Source organism: Balaenoptera acutorostrata, chromosome 3, assembly GCF_949987535.1.
Source record: "Balaenoptera acutorostrata chromosome 3, mBalAcu1.1, whole genome shotgun sequence".
NCBI classification, from domain to species: Eukaryota; Metazoa; Chordata; class Mammalia; order Artiodactyla; family Balaenopteridae; genus Balaenoptera; species Balaenoptera acutorostrata.
The window spans coordinates 61,046,968-61,066,811 of record NC_080066.1 but is presented as its reverse complement, the minus strand read 5'-3'; the positions used below and the strand labels follow the sequence as shown (position 1 = coordinate 61,066,811).

Sequence of the window (19,844 nt, the reverse complement as noted above, 5' to 3'; positions counted from 1 at the left end):
TCTCCTTCTGGGACCCCTACAATGCGAATGTTGCATTTAATATTGTCCCAGGGTCTCAGGCTGTCTTCATTTCTTTTCATTCTTTTTTCTTTGTTATGTTCTGCAGCAGTGAATTCCACCATTCTGTCTTCCAGGTCACTTATCCATTCTTCTGCCTCAGTTATTCTGCTATTGATTCCTTCTAGTGTAGTTTTCATTTCAGTTATTCTATTGGTCATCTCTGTTTGTTTGTTCTTTAATTCTTCTAGGTCTTTGTTAAACATTTCTTGCATCTTCTCGATCTTTGCCTCCATTGTTTTTCCGAGGTCCTGGATCATCTTCACTATCATTATTCTGAATTCTTTTTCTGGAAGGTTGCCTATCTCCACTTCATTTAGTTGTTTTTCTGGGGTTTTATCTTGTTCCTTCATCTGGTACATAGCCCTCTGCCTTTTCATCTTGTCTATCTTTCTGTGAATGTCATGTTTTTATTCTTTCTTTCCTTTCTTTGGCTGCGTCGGGTCTCAGTTGTGGCATGCACGATCATCGTTGAGGCATGTGGGATCTTTTGTTGCGGTGCACGGACTTCTCTCTAGTTGTGGTGTGCAGGCTTTTCTCTCTCTAGTTGTGGTGCACAGGCTCCAGGGTGCATGGGCTCTGTAGTTTGCAGCACTCGGGCTCTCTCGTTGAGGTGCGCGAGCTCAGTAGTTGTAGCACATGGGCTAAGTTGCCACGGGGCATGTGGGATCCTAGTTCCCTGACCAGGGATCAAACCCACGTCCCCTGCATTTGGAAGGCGGATTCTTTACCACTGGACCACCAGGGAAGTCCCTTAAGTGCTGGTTTTATTTTTAACTTGGAACTTCTGAATATGTTACAATAATTGGGTTTTTTAAATTGAAAATCAATATCTAGCTGCATTCAACAAGATTTTTTTTTAACACCTCCTATGTAGCCAGTGTTGTTTTAGGCACCAGGAACAGAGAATTGAACAAAACAGAATCTTGCCCTCATGGAGCTTATATTCTAGCTTGGAGAGAGAGGAAATACATACTAGTTTAGAAGGTGACCATTGCAATGGGAGAAAAATAAAGCTGAGTAAACAGGAAAGGGAAGTGGGTTTGGGGGAGAAGAATGTAACTTTTAAAGAGATAGTCTGGAAAAGCTTATGGATAAGATGGTATTTGAATAGAGACCTAGAGGAAGAGGGAGAATGAGTCATGAGGATACCTGGGAGAAGAGTATTTAGGCAGAGGAAATAGCAGAGCAAGAGTAAGAGCCATACAGACAAAGTGTAATACATGAATTCAGAGAGGTAATTGGGGAAGTGGACAGATCAGGAAGGGCCTTTTTGGCCATTATGCAGTTTTGGACTTTAGCTTTGCAGGAGATAAGAAGCCAGGGATTCTTTTGAGCAGAAAAACAATATGATTCAACATTAATAACAAAGAAATTTCCGAGCATCAAGACCACTAAGGCATGCACTATAGAGTTTGCTGAAATTATATTATTTAGGATTTTGGAAAATGTATAAACAGAGTCTGAAAGGCATAAATATATTAAAAAGGGTAATAATATTTGGGATAAAATGCACCATCCTCTTTAATATTGTCTTGATATTGTTTGTGAAATTTAAAAAAGATAATGTTGAAAAACTATTAGCCATTCATATGTAATTTCTTTTCATGCTTTTAAGCCAAGTAAATCATCAGGGTAAATATCATTCATGAGTTCTATTTTTATACATAATACAACATGAGCATAGATGTTTTATAAAATGTCAATGGTGAAAAGACTGTTGTAGTCTGAAGACAGTTTATTTAGGAAATAAAATGGTCCCAGCAATGTGGAAACCTGTGTCTGATGCTGGTGCCCTTCCACATTTTTTTGCCTTTTTTTCCCTATACTCTGACATTGACTTGATAGGAGCTTTCTAAACAATCTCCTATTGGTTCTCAGTGAGTTTAGTTCATATTCTGACCATTGTGAACACACTCTACGACTTAAAAATACTTAAGCCCAACTTCACAATACTGAAAATTAGTTGGATAGAATTACCACTGATTACCAAGTTAATTTTCTCTCTCATGGAATCATGTTACAGATGGATAGATTTATACTACTAATAAAAGCATCTTTCTGGATTGCAAAAAAGAATGTAGAAAGTTTTCAAAACTACTTTGGTGGTGGGAGGTAGTGGGGGAAAGAAAGAGTATGAGCTCATCTTTTAAAAGTGATAATGACTTTTAATTTAATTTTGCTAAAACACTTTGCCTCAGAGCTTAGCCCTATAGATATTGGGTTTCTCCTTGGAGTAGGTTTAGAGAAGTAGCACAGTACTTATTCCAGCCCTGATGGTTTCTTCATTCTCAAGAAAGTCTCTTTCTCCTCTAGACAATGATTTCCTCAAATATAAAATGAAAAAAATTGATTCTAAGTTTCTTTCTTGATCTAAAACTATATGAAATATCTGCAAATTTTGAGAAAGCCAAATATTTTTTGAGATGGAGAAATTTTATAAATAAGAGTATTATATGAAATTACTTATAGTCTGCTGCTACTATAAGAGTAAGATAATAACCACACCAGTTGTATCCTAAAGAAATATACTAAAGGAAATACCTTGCGTCCATTGAAGAGAAATTGTGGTTTTTAGATTTCTGCCTCAGGAGTGACAGATTCAGAAGAGACAAAAGCTACATAGCTCTGTTTTTTCCCAGGCCAGGCCTGGTACGTACCAGCAGGTGGTAGTTACAAGCACTGCTGCATGCTGGGAAGGCAACCTTCCCCTGCCCTCCACAGACCACCCACCCTAGGATGGAATGTGTTCCAGACTCAGGTAAGCCAGGTGTGCAATAGACAGCGGGCAGGGGGGAAGGGAGATGTTGCTTGCACACCTTTCCTAAAGGACAGGCCCCTCAACTTGCAATGTGCCCTTGGCCCAGCAGCTGTGTTAGAAGGAAGTTCAAACTCAAGTGTTAGTCTATAAGCGTATATCAGAACTCTAGGTGTGCATTTCATCTACTAAGTGTCCCAAAAGAGCAGGCTGTTAACGAGTTATTTTACCTCTGGCAAGTAACAGTGATACCCAACTAGACAAAAGACAACAGTGCAGAGTACTGCTGTGAATAGAATATCCTTTACAGTGTAGATACCTTCTCCTTAAAGTTTCTCTTTATCAAATCTCATTCTTGAAGACTAGAAAGAACCTTTTGTCTAACTGAAGATAAACCCCTTCATACTTTAATTCATTCAATTTTGAAATTCTTTCTTAGATTAAACATCAGTTTCCTATTTAAAACATTGTGGTAAAAGGGTTTTAAAACAGCAAAAGAAAAATCTATATAGAAGGATGAGGAGAATTTCTGTGACCGTTTGAATAAAATAATGTCCTGATGAGACAAAGACTTCGCCAAAGGTTACAAGCAAAAGAAAACTCTATTCTCAGCAGTGAAAGAATCAATATTAAATAAGGAAATTAGAAAAAAACAAATTTGGGGTGAAAATATGATGAGGTGAGGGGCTTAGACTGTTGGAAAATAGGAGACCATAGTGAGAAAATAAAAGACTGTTCAGTACAGTGAAGGCCTTTAGACTGAGGTCTGAGGTCCCAGGATTCACCATGACAAGCTTGGCTCCTGCAGACCACAAGTGTTCTTCATATAATTGCCAGATTGTTAGAGAAGTTTTTCAATTTCTGTTTACTTTATTAAAAACTGCCAAAATGGTGTTTCTAAAATTAAGCAGAAAGCCCCAATGAAATAGAAAAATCAAAAGTTGTCAGTTGTGGACAGAGAAAATAAGAAAAGTGTAAAAATATATCTGATTTACTTTACATTGAGCTTATTTTGGGGGGGCTGATCTGATTTACTTTACATTGAGCTTATTTTGGGGGGGCTGATGAAGGAGTAACATTTGGTCCTTGAACCACATTTACGGTTTCTGAATAATAAGTTTAGTATATTTCACCCGTAATTATTCCAACAACCTTTAAATAAAATATTTTCATGCCCTTTCGTCAAGAATAAAGTTCAAATTAATTAAGAACTTTTAATGGAAGAGACATCAGAAAGGCAATGTTTGGCCCATGATCAGTTTTCACCTCCCTCCAGTTGAGACAGTTGCTCCAGAATCCTCAGTAAAGGAGATGGCCGGTGGGAGGAAGTCAGTGTGAGGTAAGAGAAAGCACGTGGGCTTCAGAGTCTGATAAACTCAAGTTCAAGTCCCAGCTCTTCTATTAACTAGCTGTGAAACTTGGACATGTTGCTTGCTATCTCTGAACTTTGATATGTTAATCTGCAAAAATTAAACATAATGGTATAAGGAAAATACTTAAGTATCTGGCATAGAAGAAAAACTTGATAAATGTTAGTTTTCATCCTTTTTTCTTCCCCCCCCCCAAATAAGTGAGGTTCATAATTTAGCTTTTTTTTTTTTTTTGATATCTTAAGGTTGTCATTTTGAGCATAAACAGTTATACTGATTTGTAGTAAATAATAATTTCAGTGCAAATAAAGATGAGTGAGTCCAGTAAAAATAACGTCTCACATTGCAGTGCCTTTAGCATTCTTATATCTGTTGCTTCTTATGCTTCCAGAATTAGTGTTACATTTTGATACTGCCTACCTCTAATATGGCTACCACTTCTCTCTTTTGTATTGTTCTTTCTGTTCTACTATAAACCAGTAAACCACAGCTTTCTACACTTATTTGTAAAATCAGAGTATACAGGGTCTAAATGACCCTTAGAGTAAGCAGAGCATCACTTTATTCCTTTGACCATGGATGTAGTAGATACTCAAATGTTAGATGAGCAGGTGATTAAATAAATGACACTAATTTTGGTATCTCAGAAGTCTTTAATGTCTTTGTGATTCTCAACTATATTCTTAAAAGATATAATTATTGGATAAAATACTTCTAGAGAAGTGAAAGATTGCTAAACGCACATGTATAGTGTTTTATTTGAAATACTTAACATCAGTACAAGGTTTTTGAAAAGAAAGGAATATGAAAATCTGTGATGTATGAAGAACCCTGACATTATCCAGAAATGTGTTTCTCATATTCCTTCTGTAGCTTGTAAAAGAAAAAGAAACTTGTGTCTTTAGGTGATTTATTGAGTTAATTTTAAAATGTGGCCAATTGAACACACAAGTTACATTCTCTCTCTCTGGAGGCCCCCACTAATATTATGGTAAATAGATAAACAGATAAAGTTCTAACCCCTCAAAGACAAAGAGAATGGGAAGGAAAGGAAAGCAAGTATGTTTTAATCTGGAAAGCAGATGATTGAAAAACAGTTACCTAAAAGCTAAAACCTCAATTAGCAGGAGGTCTTCCTACCAGAAGAAAATCTGTGCCACATAACCCCAGAAGGCCCAAAAATTAGAGTTCCCAAGTATCTCAGAAAATGAGGGTACAAGTAGGGCTGGAAAGAGGAGGATTGGTTGGAAGTCTAAATAGAGGCAGTTCAGATGCCCTAGATCCCATCTGCTACATGTACAGCCAAGTGAACGCCCCTCCCCAAACACTAGCAGAAGATAAGAGGTTGAACCAAAGTTACTCAGGACATGGGGACACCAGGTACAGCCATACAGAAATCATACAAAAACAAAATGATTAAGTGAAAATCTGTTCCTTAAACACTGAGACACTCAGCCCCTTCTATGAACCTCTGAGAAAATGAGCAGGCCATGTCATATACTCTAGGCTTAGAGGGCATAGGATTCCCTTCTTGTGACACTAACTGTCCCAGGAGAATAGACCTGTAAATATTGACAGTTGGGATTCCCCAGCTGGGTCTCTGCTTAGTCATCCAAATTGAGACCCCTCATGCTGACTTTGTATCCAGCTTGTTATTGGATCTAGATTGTGAAACACTGAAATCCATCTATGCATTAATTTTAAATATGAACAGAAATCCCCAGATTACCACATAATTGAGGAAAGCCTACAACCTGAAATATAAAGAAAGAACTCAAAGGAAACAAAGACCATGCAGGAAACAAAAGAAAATCTTAAAATATTAGAATTTCACAGAGATGAGAAGATATTTCAGCCATGAAGCAAAAACAAAGTACTGTAGAAACAAAACATACAGGGAGCCCAAAGGAACTCCTGAAAATTAAAAATACAATTGATGAAATGAAAAATTCAGCAGAAGGACTGGAAAATAAAGTTAAGGAAATTGCCTAAGAAGTAGGACAAAGTAAAAAGATATGAAAAGCAGAAGAAAAAAATACAAGAAAATTCAAGACTCAGTTCAGGACCAAAATCCAACACAGAAAATAAATGAGAGGAAATTAGCAAAGAAGTAATAAAAGAGATATCTTCAGAAGTGAAACACATGACTTTCAGATTGAAAAGACCACTGAGTTTCTGAACAAAAAATGAAGGAAGACCTATACCACGACAGAAGAAATCAGGGGTAAGAAGTGCCTAAAAGTTTCCAGAGAGGACAAAATAGGACATGTAAAAAAACGTTAGGAATTAATTGGACTTCTGAAGAACAGTGCTTAAAGTAGGAAACAATGGAGCAGTCCTTAAAAACTCTGAAAGAGGGACTTCCCTGGTGGCACAGTGGTTAAGAATCTGCCTGCCAATGCAGGGTTTGAGCCCTGGTCCGGGAAGACCCCACATGCTGCGGAGCAGCTAAGCCTGTGTGCCACAACTACTGAGCCTGCGCTCTAGAGCCCATGAGCCACAACTACTGAGCCCGCGCACCTAGAGCCCATGCTCCGCAGCAAGAGAAGCCACCGCAATGAGAAGCCCACACACCGCAACAAAGAGTAGCCCCCACTTGCCGCAACTAGAGAAAGCCCACACGCAGCAATGAAGACCCAACGCAGCCAAAAATAAATGAATAAATAAATTTATTTAAAAAAAAACTGAAAGAAAATTAGTTCCAACCAAGAATTCTATATCCATCCAAACTATCAGTCAAGTATAAGGATGAAATAAATATACTTTCAGACATACAAGGTCTTAAAATTTTTCTTCCCATGCTTCCCAGAACTTCCCATGGAAGTTCTTCCAAAGAACTTTCAACTTCTTTGGAAGTTGTTTGGAATCCAAGAAATAAAGGAGTCTAACTCGGGGTCGGGGGGGTGGGGGTGGAAGGAATTCTTAGGATGAAGATGAAGGGCATCTCAAAATGAGAGCTATGTAGTACACCTAGAGAGCAACCAGTCCAGATTAGAGCAGGAGGATGGCTGTTTCAGGACAATTGTCTCCATTGAAAAGAGAAAAAGAATCAATCCCCGATGTGTTTGAACTTGAGAGGAAATTCCATTTTAACCAGAAAGATTGACAATGAACTAGTGATACATACATAAGAAATTCAACATCTGAGTGAAACCAAAAATTTGTACAAGAAAGTAAATGTAATCATTTACTAAATAGCTTAACTGTGAATAATATTTGTATAGTCATAACGGAAGAAACAATATTATACTGTTGGTAGTGCTGTGGACCAGATGTTCTGATTCTCCCCCTCTTACCAAGTACATAGTAGAATGACGTTTCTTGTCTCCCTTGTAGTTGAATTGGACTATGTGATTCATTTTGGCCAATAAGTTGTTAGCAAAAGTGATGTGTCATTTCCAGGTAGCTCATTTAATGTTGACACAAGACCCTCCAGAGATATTTTTTGCTGTCTGCCACTGTGACCTACAGTCCTCTGTACTGTTCAATACACTAGCCACTATTTAAATTAAAATTAACTAAAATTAAAAATTCAGTCCCACGTCACACTAACTACATTTGAAGTACTCATTATCCACATGTGACAAGTGCAGATGTAGAACAGTATAGATTGAAACATTTCAATCATTTTAGAAAGTTTTGTTGGGCATTGTTGCTCTAAATGATGGTTGCTTTGTCACCTAGACTCCTAAGTAAGGACAACAGGAGCCCCAGCCAGTCTCAGATGAACATGTCATTTGAATGAAAAATAAAGCTTTATTGTTTGAAACCACTGAAATTTTTGAGGAATTTTTCACTGCAGCATAACCTAGCTTATCCTGACTTATACAGAAATCCTTGATTCAAGCTCAACTCCTAATACCACCTTCTGTATTGGGATAGGCTACATTATGCTAGCCACAGCTTGAAGAAGCTCTGTGACTGTTTTATAGAGTTTCAGAGGGAACTTCCATCAGCACATACTGCAGAAAGATTCTACTGTAATTACTTTGGCTTAGGAATGGCTCAGTGGTTAGAGATGGTCAACAGTCTTAAACAAGGCTATTCTCAGAAAAATAACTTTCATGGAATCTCTAAATGAACAACAACAATAAACAATGGAGGGGCTATTTGCTTGTGTTTATAAAGATCTTCCTTTTGAATCCCAGTGATCATTTATTCCTCTATCTTTTGATAGAACTGGTGCAGATAAAGAATGAGAATGAGGCAAAGACTAGTTGTTATTAAGTAAGTGCATTTGTGAAGTTATTGGTAATAATTTACCAAGTGATTTCCCATTCATCATCTTATTTGAACTGCATGGTAGTCCTAGCAGGTAGACAGATACAGAAACCAAAGCTTGGAAATGTGAAGTATTTACATACAGTCATGTGACATGCTGGAGGAGGAACTGGAACTTAAATACAGTGCTATCTGATTCCAAGTCCAAACTTCCTTCCTCCCCACCTTTAGCTTCTTGTCTGCCCCTTTCTTGGTAGGGAGGCCTTCAGGAGCCCCTCTTCTCCGTGGGAAGAGTGAACCCTTATGTAGCCAGCATCACATGCCAAGGCACAGAGCTCCCAGCCTGGTAATTATGTATCTAGCCACTGTACTTCTAGTCATCCTTCTCTGCGAGAGCTGATGTTCACACGCAGTAGTATTTACTCCTGGTAATAGTAGGAATCACAGTAAGAGTAGCAGTTACAGTAGCAGATGACACTTCTGTGGGACTTACCTATGTGCCAAACATTGTTCTAAGAATTTACATATGTTGATTCATTAGATACTAAGATTATCCTCATTTAACAGTTGAGGAAACTGAGACACAGAAAGGTTAAGGAACATGTCTAAGATCATATAGCTGCAAGGCCAGAACCCAAGCCCAGGTTCTGACTCCTTGTCCAGCTTTTAGCAGGCATATTACTTCCTGTAAACCATAAATAAATAGAGCTCAATATGACCCTATGTATTAGGCAAAAAGCTATTTTACCATTTTGTAATAAGAAATGCAAATTTTTTCCTAAGAGAGGAATTTAGGTTAGATATTTTTAAAATTCACTTTAACAAGAAACAGTGCTATCAGTTTACCAACTGGTTTGTTTTCTGAGTTTATACAAATTTTTAATATACTTTATTCAATTGAATAACTAATATTTATTGAGTGCTTATTATGCGCCTAGGCACGAGCTATGCATTTTATGTTATTAGCTCATTTAATCCTCACAAGAACCCTATGTTATAGGTAATGTCATTATCCCTGTTTTATAAATGACAAAATTGAAGCTTGGAAGTAGCAACCTACCCAAGGTCACCCAGCTAGCGGGCGCAAAGCTGAGATTTGAACTCGACAATCCGACCTTAGAACCAATACTCAAACATTCAGATGGCACCTCTAGAATTTCAAAATTATTTATGATTCCAGAAATTTTCCATATCATCTCTGTTCATTTTTGGTGGTTTTATTGAAACACAATTACTGTATTTTTTTCCATCTAGGTTTATGTTCCAGATGAAAATAATGCTATTTTGGGAAGAAATACAAATAAGCAAGTTTTCGAAGGCTTGACAACTGGACTTCTCAAAGTCAGTGCTGTGGTTTTTGGCTGCCTGATTGCCAATCGACCAGATGGAAACAGCCAGCCGATTACACCAAAAATATCAACACAGGAAATGAAAAGCAAACCCTCACAAGGTGATGCTTTTAACAGTCGAGTTCAGGACCTCATCAGGTAAATTTCTAGATTTCTTAAAACTGTCTTTTTTGTTAAAAAATATATATTAAAATAAATTTAAGTCTCAGGGCTCATGTGATGGCAATCTTTCTCACACCGTCCACAAATTCCTAATACAAAATATACCACATTTTGTAGAGAGAAGGAAAATCCTACTAATGAAAAGCATTACAGTTAGAGCTCATCTGTCTTTCTTGATATTTAGATATTTGATATTAGAATAGGTAGTGTCCAAGCTTTTTATAACTTTTTTTGCTGTCAACTCTTTCCAACTCAAAGAATTTCTAAGAATTTCCCTATCTCAAGTCATCTCTGGTTATAAATTTGGTTCAGATTTAAAACAGTAATAATAGCTATCATTTATGGAGCACCCATTATGTGTAAGGTACTGTAGTAGAGGCTTTACAGCCCTATAAGTGTAGGATTTCTAATACAGACTTTGTGGGTAAGGAAATTGCTTAGTGAGGTTAAGTGCTTTGCCCAAGGTTATGTACTGAATAAGTTTAAAAGTTAAGTAGGAGAGTTGAGACTGGAACTCAGGTCTAGCTGTACTCCCAACAGCTGTATGTTTTCCACTACACAAATGTGGCAATTCCTAACACCTGTTCAAGGTCGACCCTGCTTCCTTCCAAGGTCACCTTCTCTCCTGGGAAATTTATTCCTACTTTGACATCTGAATTCTTTTCCCCTCATGAATCTGGAATCAGGTAGGACATTTAATTTCCCAACAGGGTTCCATCTGGTGTTAATCAATTACCTGTCCCACCTATCAAAAACTCCTCTGTGATCTGCACTGATCTCTGACTTCCAAAACCCATGCAATTTGTTACTCTCTGAAGCTTATAGTAGGTTCATAGGAGAAAGAGAATGCCCTCTTCTGCATTTGCTTCTTTCACAGTTCATAAATTTTACACTGGTCTCTTGTAGTGCTTTCTTTTTTTTTTTTTTTTTTTTTTTTAATAAATTTATTTATTTATTTATTTATTTTTGGCTGTGTTGGGTCTTCATTTCTGTGTGAGGGCTTTCTCCAGTTGCGGCGAGCGGGGGCCACTCTTCATCGCAGTGCGCAGGCCTCTCACTATCGCGGCCTCTCTTGTTGCGGAGCATAGGCTCCAGATGCGCAGGCTCAGTAGTTGTGGCTCACGGGCCCAGTTGCTCCGCGGCATGTGGGATCTTCCCAGAAGCAGGGCTCGAACCCGTGTCCGCCGCATTGGCAGGCAGATTCTAAACCACTGTGCCACCAGGGAAGCCCCTTGTAGTGCTTTCTTGAAAACAGTTGTTTCATTCAGTATCTTTCTTACCCTTGATTACTTTGTTAACTTGTCCCTTCCATCTGCCTGCCCTCTTTCCCCGAGCATATTTATTGCTAGAGAGTACTAGGCCCTTTGGGTCCACACCCATTTATCATACAGCACTTGACTTTGACCCTCCCTGGCCTTTCTCTCAGTTGCTTGATCCCATTCAATTTCCCCATGTCCTTTTGGTCATTGTAGAACCTGGCCCTCTTTGCTGATGAATGCCATTCAGCCCCAGCATTCTCCCTTGGGCTACTCTGTGATGCAGCAACGCTGCATTCTTGTCATCCAGACAGCTTAGCCACATGCCTCAGCTGTGAAGAGGCAGCAGGTCCAGCCAAGTGCTTCAGTGCAATTCTGGTGGGCCTTCCGGGAGAAAATACCTACATTTTTACATATATTATTGTAGTTACCAGATCCTTTGTAAAAAGAAGAAGGTTATTGGGGAATAAAAGTAACAATGGTAATCTGCCAAACCAAGTAACTCATGTAACTTAAAAAGGGTGATTGACAATTATATTACTTCAGTACAAAACCATTCCACTCTTTATCTGACTTGAACCACTTTTGGTAAATATTGTTTTCTTGTAGATAATGCATTGTAGGCTTGCTTGATGATCCCTATATGTAGAACCACAAACCTTATCTCAGATCTTCTTAATGAAGCAAACAGAACATGTTTAACTACTTTCATGCTTTCTTTCTCACCTTCTCAAATATGAAGTGACAGGAAATCTCCCACCACTGCCTGCTACAGCCTGTGCATTTTTTGTCAGCTTATATCTCTAGCATTGTAAAGTTGTGAGGAAAGCATTCCAACACAGTCTTTGGCGCTATTCTCTGACCTGTATCCCTAAGGTAGAGCTGGAACAGGGCACATCATCCTGACATATGTCCCTGTTCTCTCCTAATCTGGCACAGAAGAGGCAAGAGGATGTCTAACCAAGATGAGGTAATAACAGTGTTTATTCTCATTATTTTACATGGTTTAGTCAAGTTTCTAGATCTAAAGGATCCTCAAATATTTATCACCTCAAAATATGATCACTTGTACTCACTTTGTGCCAGACACTTCACAAGGTCCTGGGATAAAAAAACTAAAAAAAAAACCTTTCACAGAATACCCAAATAATATCTTTCGGCTATCAAACATCAGAATTTTTTTTTCTATAAGATGCAAATATTGTCAGTGTCAAGTGTTTAGCATAGTTCTAGGAAAGCAGTATTGTGTGTAGGGTAGAAGCAGATTGCAATTTGAAAAAACACTGGTTTGAAATTTGCTCAGGAAATGCATCAGTCCTGAAGCTCTGCAATTCTGTTTTTTCCCAGCTTTACTGAGATATGGGTGACATATAACATTGTGTAAGTTTAAGTTGTACAACGTGGTGATTTGATACACATATATATTGCAAAATGATTGCCACAGTAACGTTCATTAACACCTCCCATCAGCTTACATAATTACCGTGTGTGTGTGTGTGTGTGTGTGTGTGTGTGTTGAAACGTTTAAGAGCTACTCTCTTAGCAACTTTCAAGTATGTAATACAGTATTGTTATTTTTAGTCACCATGTTGTACGTTACATCCCCAGAACTTATTCATCTTATAAATGGAAGTTTGTACCCTTTGACCAACATCTCCCCATTTCCCCGACCCCCCACCCCAGCCTCTGGCAACCACCATTCTACTCTCTGTTTCTGTGAGTTCAGCTCTTTTAGTTTCCACATGTAAGTGAGAACATACAGGATTTATCCTTTACTGTCTGACTTATTTCACTTAGCATAATGCCTTATATGGCCACCCATATTGTCACAAATTGCAGGATTTCCTTATTTTTTATGGCTGAATAATATTTCATTGTGTGTGTATATATGTGTGTGTGTGTGTGTATGTGTATTTACCACTTTTCTTTATCCATTCATCTGTTGATGGACACTTTGTTTCCATGTCTTGGCTATTCTGGATAATGCTGCAGTGAACATGGGAATGCAAGTATCTCTTCAAGATAGTGATTCACTTCCTTCAGATATATACCCAGAAGTGGAATTGATAGATCATATGGTGGTTCTGTTTTTAATCTTTTGAAGAACCTCCATACTGTTTTTCATAGTGGCTTTACAAATATACTTTCCCACCAACAGTGTACAAAGGTTCACTTTTCTCTCCACATCCTTGCCAATATTATCTCTTGGTTTTGGGAGTGTTTTTGTTTTGTGTTTTTGTTTTTGTTTTTGATAATAGCCATTCTAACGGGTGTGAGGTGGTATCTCATTGTGGTTTTGATTTGCCTATCCCTGATGATTAGTGATGTTGAACATCTTTTCCTATACCTATTGGTCATTTGTATGTGTTCATTGGAAAACTGTCTATTCAGGTCCTTTGCCCATTTTTTAATTGGATTATTTGTGTTTTTACCATTGAATTGTAGGAGTTCCTTATTTTTTCGAATATTAACCCCTTATCCAGTATATGGTTTGCAAATATTTTCTCCTGTTCTGCAGGTTGCCTTTTCATTTTTTTGATTGTTTCTTTTGCTGTGCAGAAGTTTTTAAGTTTGAAGTAGTCCCACTTGTTTATTTTACTTCAGTTGCTTGTGCTTTTGGTGTCATATCCAACAAAATATTGCCAAGACCAATGTCAAGTTTTTTCCTCTATGCTTTCTTGTAGGAGTTTCATGGTTTCCGGTCTTACATTTAAATCTTTCATCCATTTTGAGTTCTTTTTTTGGGAATGGTGTAAGATAGGGGTCCAGTTTCATTCTTCTGCATGTAGTTATCTGATTTTCCCAGCACCATTTATTGAAGAGAGTATCCTTTCCCCAGTGAGATTCTTGGCTCCTTTGTCAAATATTCATAGACCAGATATGCATGGGTTTATTTCTGGGCTCTCAATTCTGTTCCATTGGTCTACATGTCTCTTTCTATGCCAGTACCATACTATTTGGATTGCTATAGCTTTGTAATATAGATTGAAATCAGGAAATGTGATACCTCCAGCTTTGTTGTTCTTTCACAGGATTCCTTTGGCTATTCATGGTCTTTTGCTGAAGCACAATTCTTTTCATCATGTTCAATTAGAAATTTATATCTGTCTCTCAAAACAGGGAAATCAAACTTTGCAACCAAGAGGCAAATAGGTGAGTCCAAGTCACTGATACCAGCCTTTTGGAATCAAAAATTAGTAAACATAAGGCATCTATTCAAGGAGAAGTTATAAAACTGTACTTTAGCCAAGCACTTTCCTAGCTGCTAGGATGTACTACAGGCACCTCAGGCTCCACAAGTTCAAAACTGAACACCTTATCTTTCTACCCAAAGGAGATACTTTTCCTGTGTCTTCTGTCCTTATCTGTAGCACCAGTATCCCATTCAGTTACTTAACCCAGCATTCTGAGCATTGTCAAAGACTCTTCACAATCCTTTACTAAACCAATATCCAATTAAGTCTTTAGTACCTATTGATTCTACCTTGTAAATATCTCAGATTTATTACCTTTGCTCCATTGCTACTTCTTTAAGAGTGCAGTCTCTCTTGCAATAGCAGATAGCTTGCCTCTGCCTCTCTCCCCATTCCCCGTTTTTTTTTTAATAGACTTTTACTTTTTTTTTTAAGTATTTGTTTTTTTATTTACTTATGGCTGTGTTGGGTCTTCGTTTCTGTGCGAGGGCTTTCTCTAGTTGCGGCAAGCGGGAACCACTCTTCATCGCGGTGCGCGGGCGTCTCACTATCACGGCCTCTCCTTGCGGAGCACAGGCTCCAGACGCGCAGGCTCAGTAATTGTGGCTCACGGGCGCAGCTGCTCCGCGGCACGTGGGATCTTCCCAGACCAGGGCTCGAACCCGTGTCCCCTGCATTGGCAGGCAGACTCTCAACCACTGCGCCACCAGGGAAGCCCTCCCCTTTTTAAAATAACTTGTTTCCTAATTATAAAATTAATATGTGCTCAGTGAGAAAAACGATTTGAAAAACACAGAAGAGCACAATGGATTTTGTTGAATACACAAAAATTATCTTTAATCCCACCACCCAAAGATAATCATTGGTTTTGTTTTGGTTTTGGTACATATATATGTGGTTATTTTATGAAAAAAATTGTAATATATACACATTGTTTGGTCATACTTTTTTTTAAGTGCTTTTTTCCAAATCAACAGAAACTTGCAAATGAATTTTTACTGGCTTTCCAAGTATTCAGTTATGTAGCCATGATTTGCTTCAGGTAACCTATTATTACTTACATAGGTTTATTCTAGTATTTTACTCTTACAGATTATACTGTAAAGAACATCTTTCCCTACAGTTGATTACTGTCTTCTATTAAACATTGAGAAGTATAATTTGGGGGTCAAAGAATATGCATTAAGAATTTTGATCCATATTGCCAAATTGTCCTACATAAATATTACATATGAGTACGTCCTTGTACCCTCAGCCTAGACACTGTCGGATATCATCATTCTTTTGAGTCTTAGCCAAACTGAGAGGCGAAAATATTTCATTTTTTATATTAGTAGTGATATTGAACATTTTTTAATGTTCACTGGCCATTTTAATTATTTTGTGAGTAGCCTGTTCATGTACTTTGCCCAGTTTTCTATTGGAGGTATTGACTTTTTTAATTGTAAAAGCTCTTCATGTATTAAAATCATTAGACACATGCATAGAGGGGCAACCATATGAAAGATAGCAAGAGGGCAGCCATCTGGAAGCCAAACAGAGAGGCCTCAGAAGAATCCAACCCTGCTGGCACCTTGATCTTGGATTTTTTTGGCTTCCAGAACTTTGCTGAGATATGGATGGAATGTGCTAAAGGACAGCCAACCATCTTGTACTATGAAGTGGACTCCAGTGCTGTAGATGATGCTCCTATTTATATCAGGATCAGTGTTGATTCCCTGTGATAATTCTGTGTCTACAAGGTCTTAGTTCATTACTTTTGATCAGATTGTGTCATCAAACAGATGGCCTCACAAGAAAGCCAGATAGTAACTATCCATAGACAAGAAACCATTGTGAAAACTCAGAATGCAGGAGGTAGATGAGACTGAAGCGTCTCCCCCCGGACCTCAGAGATCAAGAAGTACCACATTAGAAGGGTAAGAGGAGCAGCTGCACTCTGACCACAACAGCCCTCCCACAGGCCAGCACAACACTGCATGAGCCCCCATCCCCCCACAAGCCTGTGGTTTCTCCAGGGGGAAGAAGGAGCCCAAATGGACATCCAGCTCTCCCAGGATTGTGGGACACTTCCACTTGGGTCTCACCTCACCGGGATCGCTGGGGGGATCTGCAGAGCTTGACCACTGGTGATCAGGTAAAAAGGTGTGGAGGGGCTGACAGCCGTCAGCCCTCAGATCTTGGTGGACTGTATTGCTGCTTGCAGTGGTGGTGCCCAAGCGGAGATCCCAGGCAGCAGCTCTGCCCATCTGTGGAACTGAGCCTGTAGCCCCATCTGGCCACGGAGCTCAGTTGGCAGTTCTGCTGATTAGGTTCCCCAGTCCCCAGACTGTACTGGCTGTAGAGCTTGTTTTACCACACAACCTGGGCAGGAAAGCAAATTATCATCCTTGCCCTCTTGCTCAGCATCGCCTTCATTCTGACCATCCAGGAAGGCCAGCTGGGGAACCCAGGCAGCTGCAAAACCCAAACTACAGCCCTTCTTAGGCAGGGAACCAAGCCAGCAGAAGTACCCAACTGTTGAGCTTAGCCACTGACCCCACATAACCAGGAAGACTGAACAGTAACCCTGGGCAGTCTTAGAGCCCAGCTATTGTCCCACTCAACTACAGAGCATAGCCTGCATCCCCACCCCACAGTGGAGCCCAGACAAAGACTCTTCCCAACCACAGAGACAGTTTCTTTACCCACCCAACTATGGGATATAAATGGAGGCCCTCCCAACCAGAGAAGCCAGCCAGCGACCTTGCTCAACATCAGAGCACAGCGAGCAGCCAACCTGATCAAGAAGCCCAGCCTGTGGCACAGCCTTTCAGAATATTGAAGGAAAAAAACTGTCAACCAAGAATGCTGTACCCAACAATGCTGTCCTTCAGGAATGAAGGAAAAATAAAGACTTTGCCAAACAAACGAAAGCTGAAGAAGTTCATCACCACTAGACCTGCCTTATAAGAAATACTAAAGGACATTCTTCAAGTTTAAAGAAAAGGATGATAGGGACTTCCCTGGTGGTCCAGTGGTTAAGACTCTGTACTCCCAATGCAGGGGGCCCGGATTCAATGCCTGGTCAGGGAACTAGATCCTGCATGCCGCAACTAAAGATCCCGCATGCTGCAACTAAAGATCCCACGTGCCACAGCGAAGATCCCGCACATGGCAATGAAAATCCCGCGTGCCGCAACTCAGACCTGGCACAGCCAAATAAATAAATAATTTTTTTTTTTAAAAAGAAAAGGATGATAAGTAATAACATAAAAGCATATGGATGGGCTTCCCTGGTGGCACAGTGGTTAAGAATCCGCCTGCCAGTGCAGGGAACACGGGTTCGAGGCCTGGTCCAGGAAGATCCCACATGCCATGGAGCAACTAAGCCCATGCACCACAACTACTGAGCCTGCGCTCTAGAGCCTGCGAGCCACAACTACTGAGCCCACATGCTACAACTACTGAAGCCCACGTGCCTAGAGCCTGTGCTCCACAACAAGAGAAGCCACTGCGATGAGAAGCCTGCGCACTGCAACGAAGAGTAGCCCCCACTCACCGCAACTAGAGGAAGCCCACATGCAGCAATGAAGACCCAATGTAGCCAAAAATAAAATAAATAAATTTTTAAAAAGACGAAAAAAATACATATGGATGTGTAATACTCACTGGTAATGGTAAACATATAGTCAAAATTCAATCCTCTGGTATTGTAATGGTGGTGCATAATTCACTTACAAGTCTAGTTTGAAAGTTAAAAATCAAACATAATATAAACATAACCACAGTAATTTGTTATTGAATGAACACTATGAAAATATGTAAATTATAACATGAATAACCTAAAATATGAGGAGGGAGAAATAAAAGTACAGTTGACTCTTGAACAACACAGGTTTAAAATGTGCAGGTCCACTTACATGCAGGTTTTTTTCAATAAATACTACAGTGCTACACAATATGTGGTTGGTTGAATCTGTAGATGCAGAACCGAGGGTATGGAGGGCCAATGATGGGACTTGAGCATCTGAGGATTTTGGTATCTATAGCATCTGCGGATTTTGGTATCTATAGCGGGTCCTGGAATCAATTCCCCACAAATACTGAGGGACAACTGTATAAAGTTTCTGTATGCTATCAAACTTGTTATCAACTTAAAATAGGATGTAATATATATGTTTTATTTAAGCTTCTACAAACCTGTAGTAGATACATATAGTGTAAAGAAGTCAAAGCATACTGCCGCAAGAAGTCATCAAATCACAAAAGAGGGCAGCAAGAGAGGAAGCAAGGATCAAAGGATCTAAAAAACAGAAAATAATTCATGAAATGACAATAGTAAGTCCTTACCAATCAGTAATTATCAATACGTTAAGTGTAAATGGATTAAATTCTCCAATCAAAAGACATAGAGTGGCTGAAGGGATAAAAAAACAATATCCAACAATATGATGCCTATAAGAGACTCATTTTAGCTTTAAAGACACACATAGACTGAGCGCGAAGGGGTGGAAATAGATATTTCAAGGAAATGGTAAGCAAAAGAAAGCAGGGCTAGCTATATTTATATCAGACAAAATAGATTTTAAGCTAAAAATGGTTAAAAGAGACAAAGAAGGTCATTATATGATAGAGAGGTCAATCCACCAAGGATATGACGGTGGTGTGGTAAATATTTATGCACCCAACATCAGAGCACCTAAATATATAAAACTGATACTGGGCTTCCCTGGTGGCGCAGTGGTTGAGAATCTGCCTGCCAATGCAGGGGACACGGGTTCGAGCCCTGGTCTGGGAATATCCCACATGCCGCGGAGCAACTAGGCCCGTGAGCCACACTACTGAGCCTGCGCGTCTGGAGCCTGTGTTCCGCAACAAGAGAGGCCGCGACAGTGAGAAGCCCGCGCACCGCGATGAAGAGTGGTCCCCGCTTGCCACAATTAGAGAAAGCCCTTGCACAGAAACGAAGACCCAACACAGCCAAAAATAAATAAATAAATAAATTTTAAAAAAAAAAACTGATACTAACAGAACTAAAAGGAGAACAAAACAACAATACCATAATATGTGGGGACTTTAATACTCCACTCCCAACAATAGATAGATCTTCCAGACCGAGAATCAATAAGGAAACAGCAGATTTAAACAACACTATAGGCCAAAAGGACCTAACAGACATATATAGAACACTCCATCCAACAGCAGCAGAATACATATTGTTCTCAAATACGCATGGAACAATTTCTAGGATGAATCCTATGTTACGGCACAAAACAAGTCTCAACAATTCAAGAACACAGAAATTATATCAAGTATCTTTTCCAATCACAATGTCGTGAAACTGGAAAACAGTAACATTTTACAGTATATACATATGTCAGATCATCACACTGTACACCTTAAACTTACATGATGTATATATCAACTATATCTCAATAAACATGGGGGAAAAATACATTAACCCTTCATCTTACAGGTTTCAAATGCTTTTTCTG

General features: G+C 39.1%; 1 protein-coding gene across 3 annotated transcripts in view; it reads left to right on the top strand.

The window, feature by feature from the left end:
• SCAPER (S-phase cyclin A associated protein in the ER) overlaps positions 1–19,844 on the top strand; it is a 473,879-nt gene that overhangs the window by 386,622 nt on the left and 67,413 nt on the right. For all 3 annotated transcript variants that reach the window (XM_057544059.1, XM_057544058.1, XM_057544060.1), the window contains exon 26: positions 9,661–9,893. In XM_057544059.1, coding sequence (XP_057400042.1) covers positions 9,661–9,893 — 233 coding nt within the window. The remainder of the gene's footprint in view (positions 1–9,660; positions 9,894–19,844) is intronic.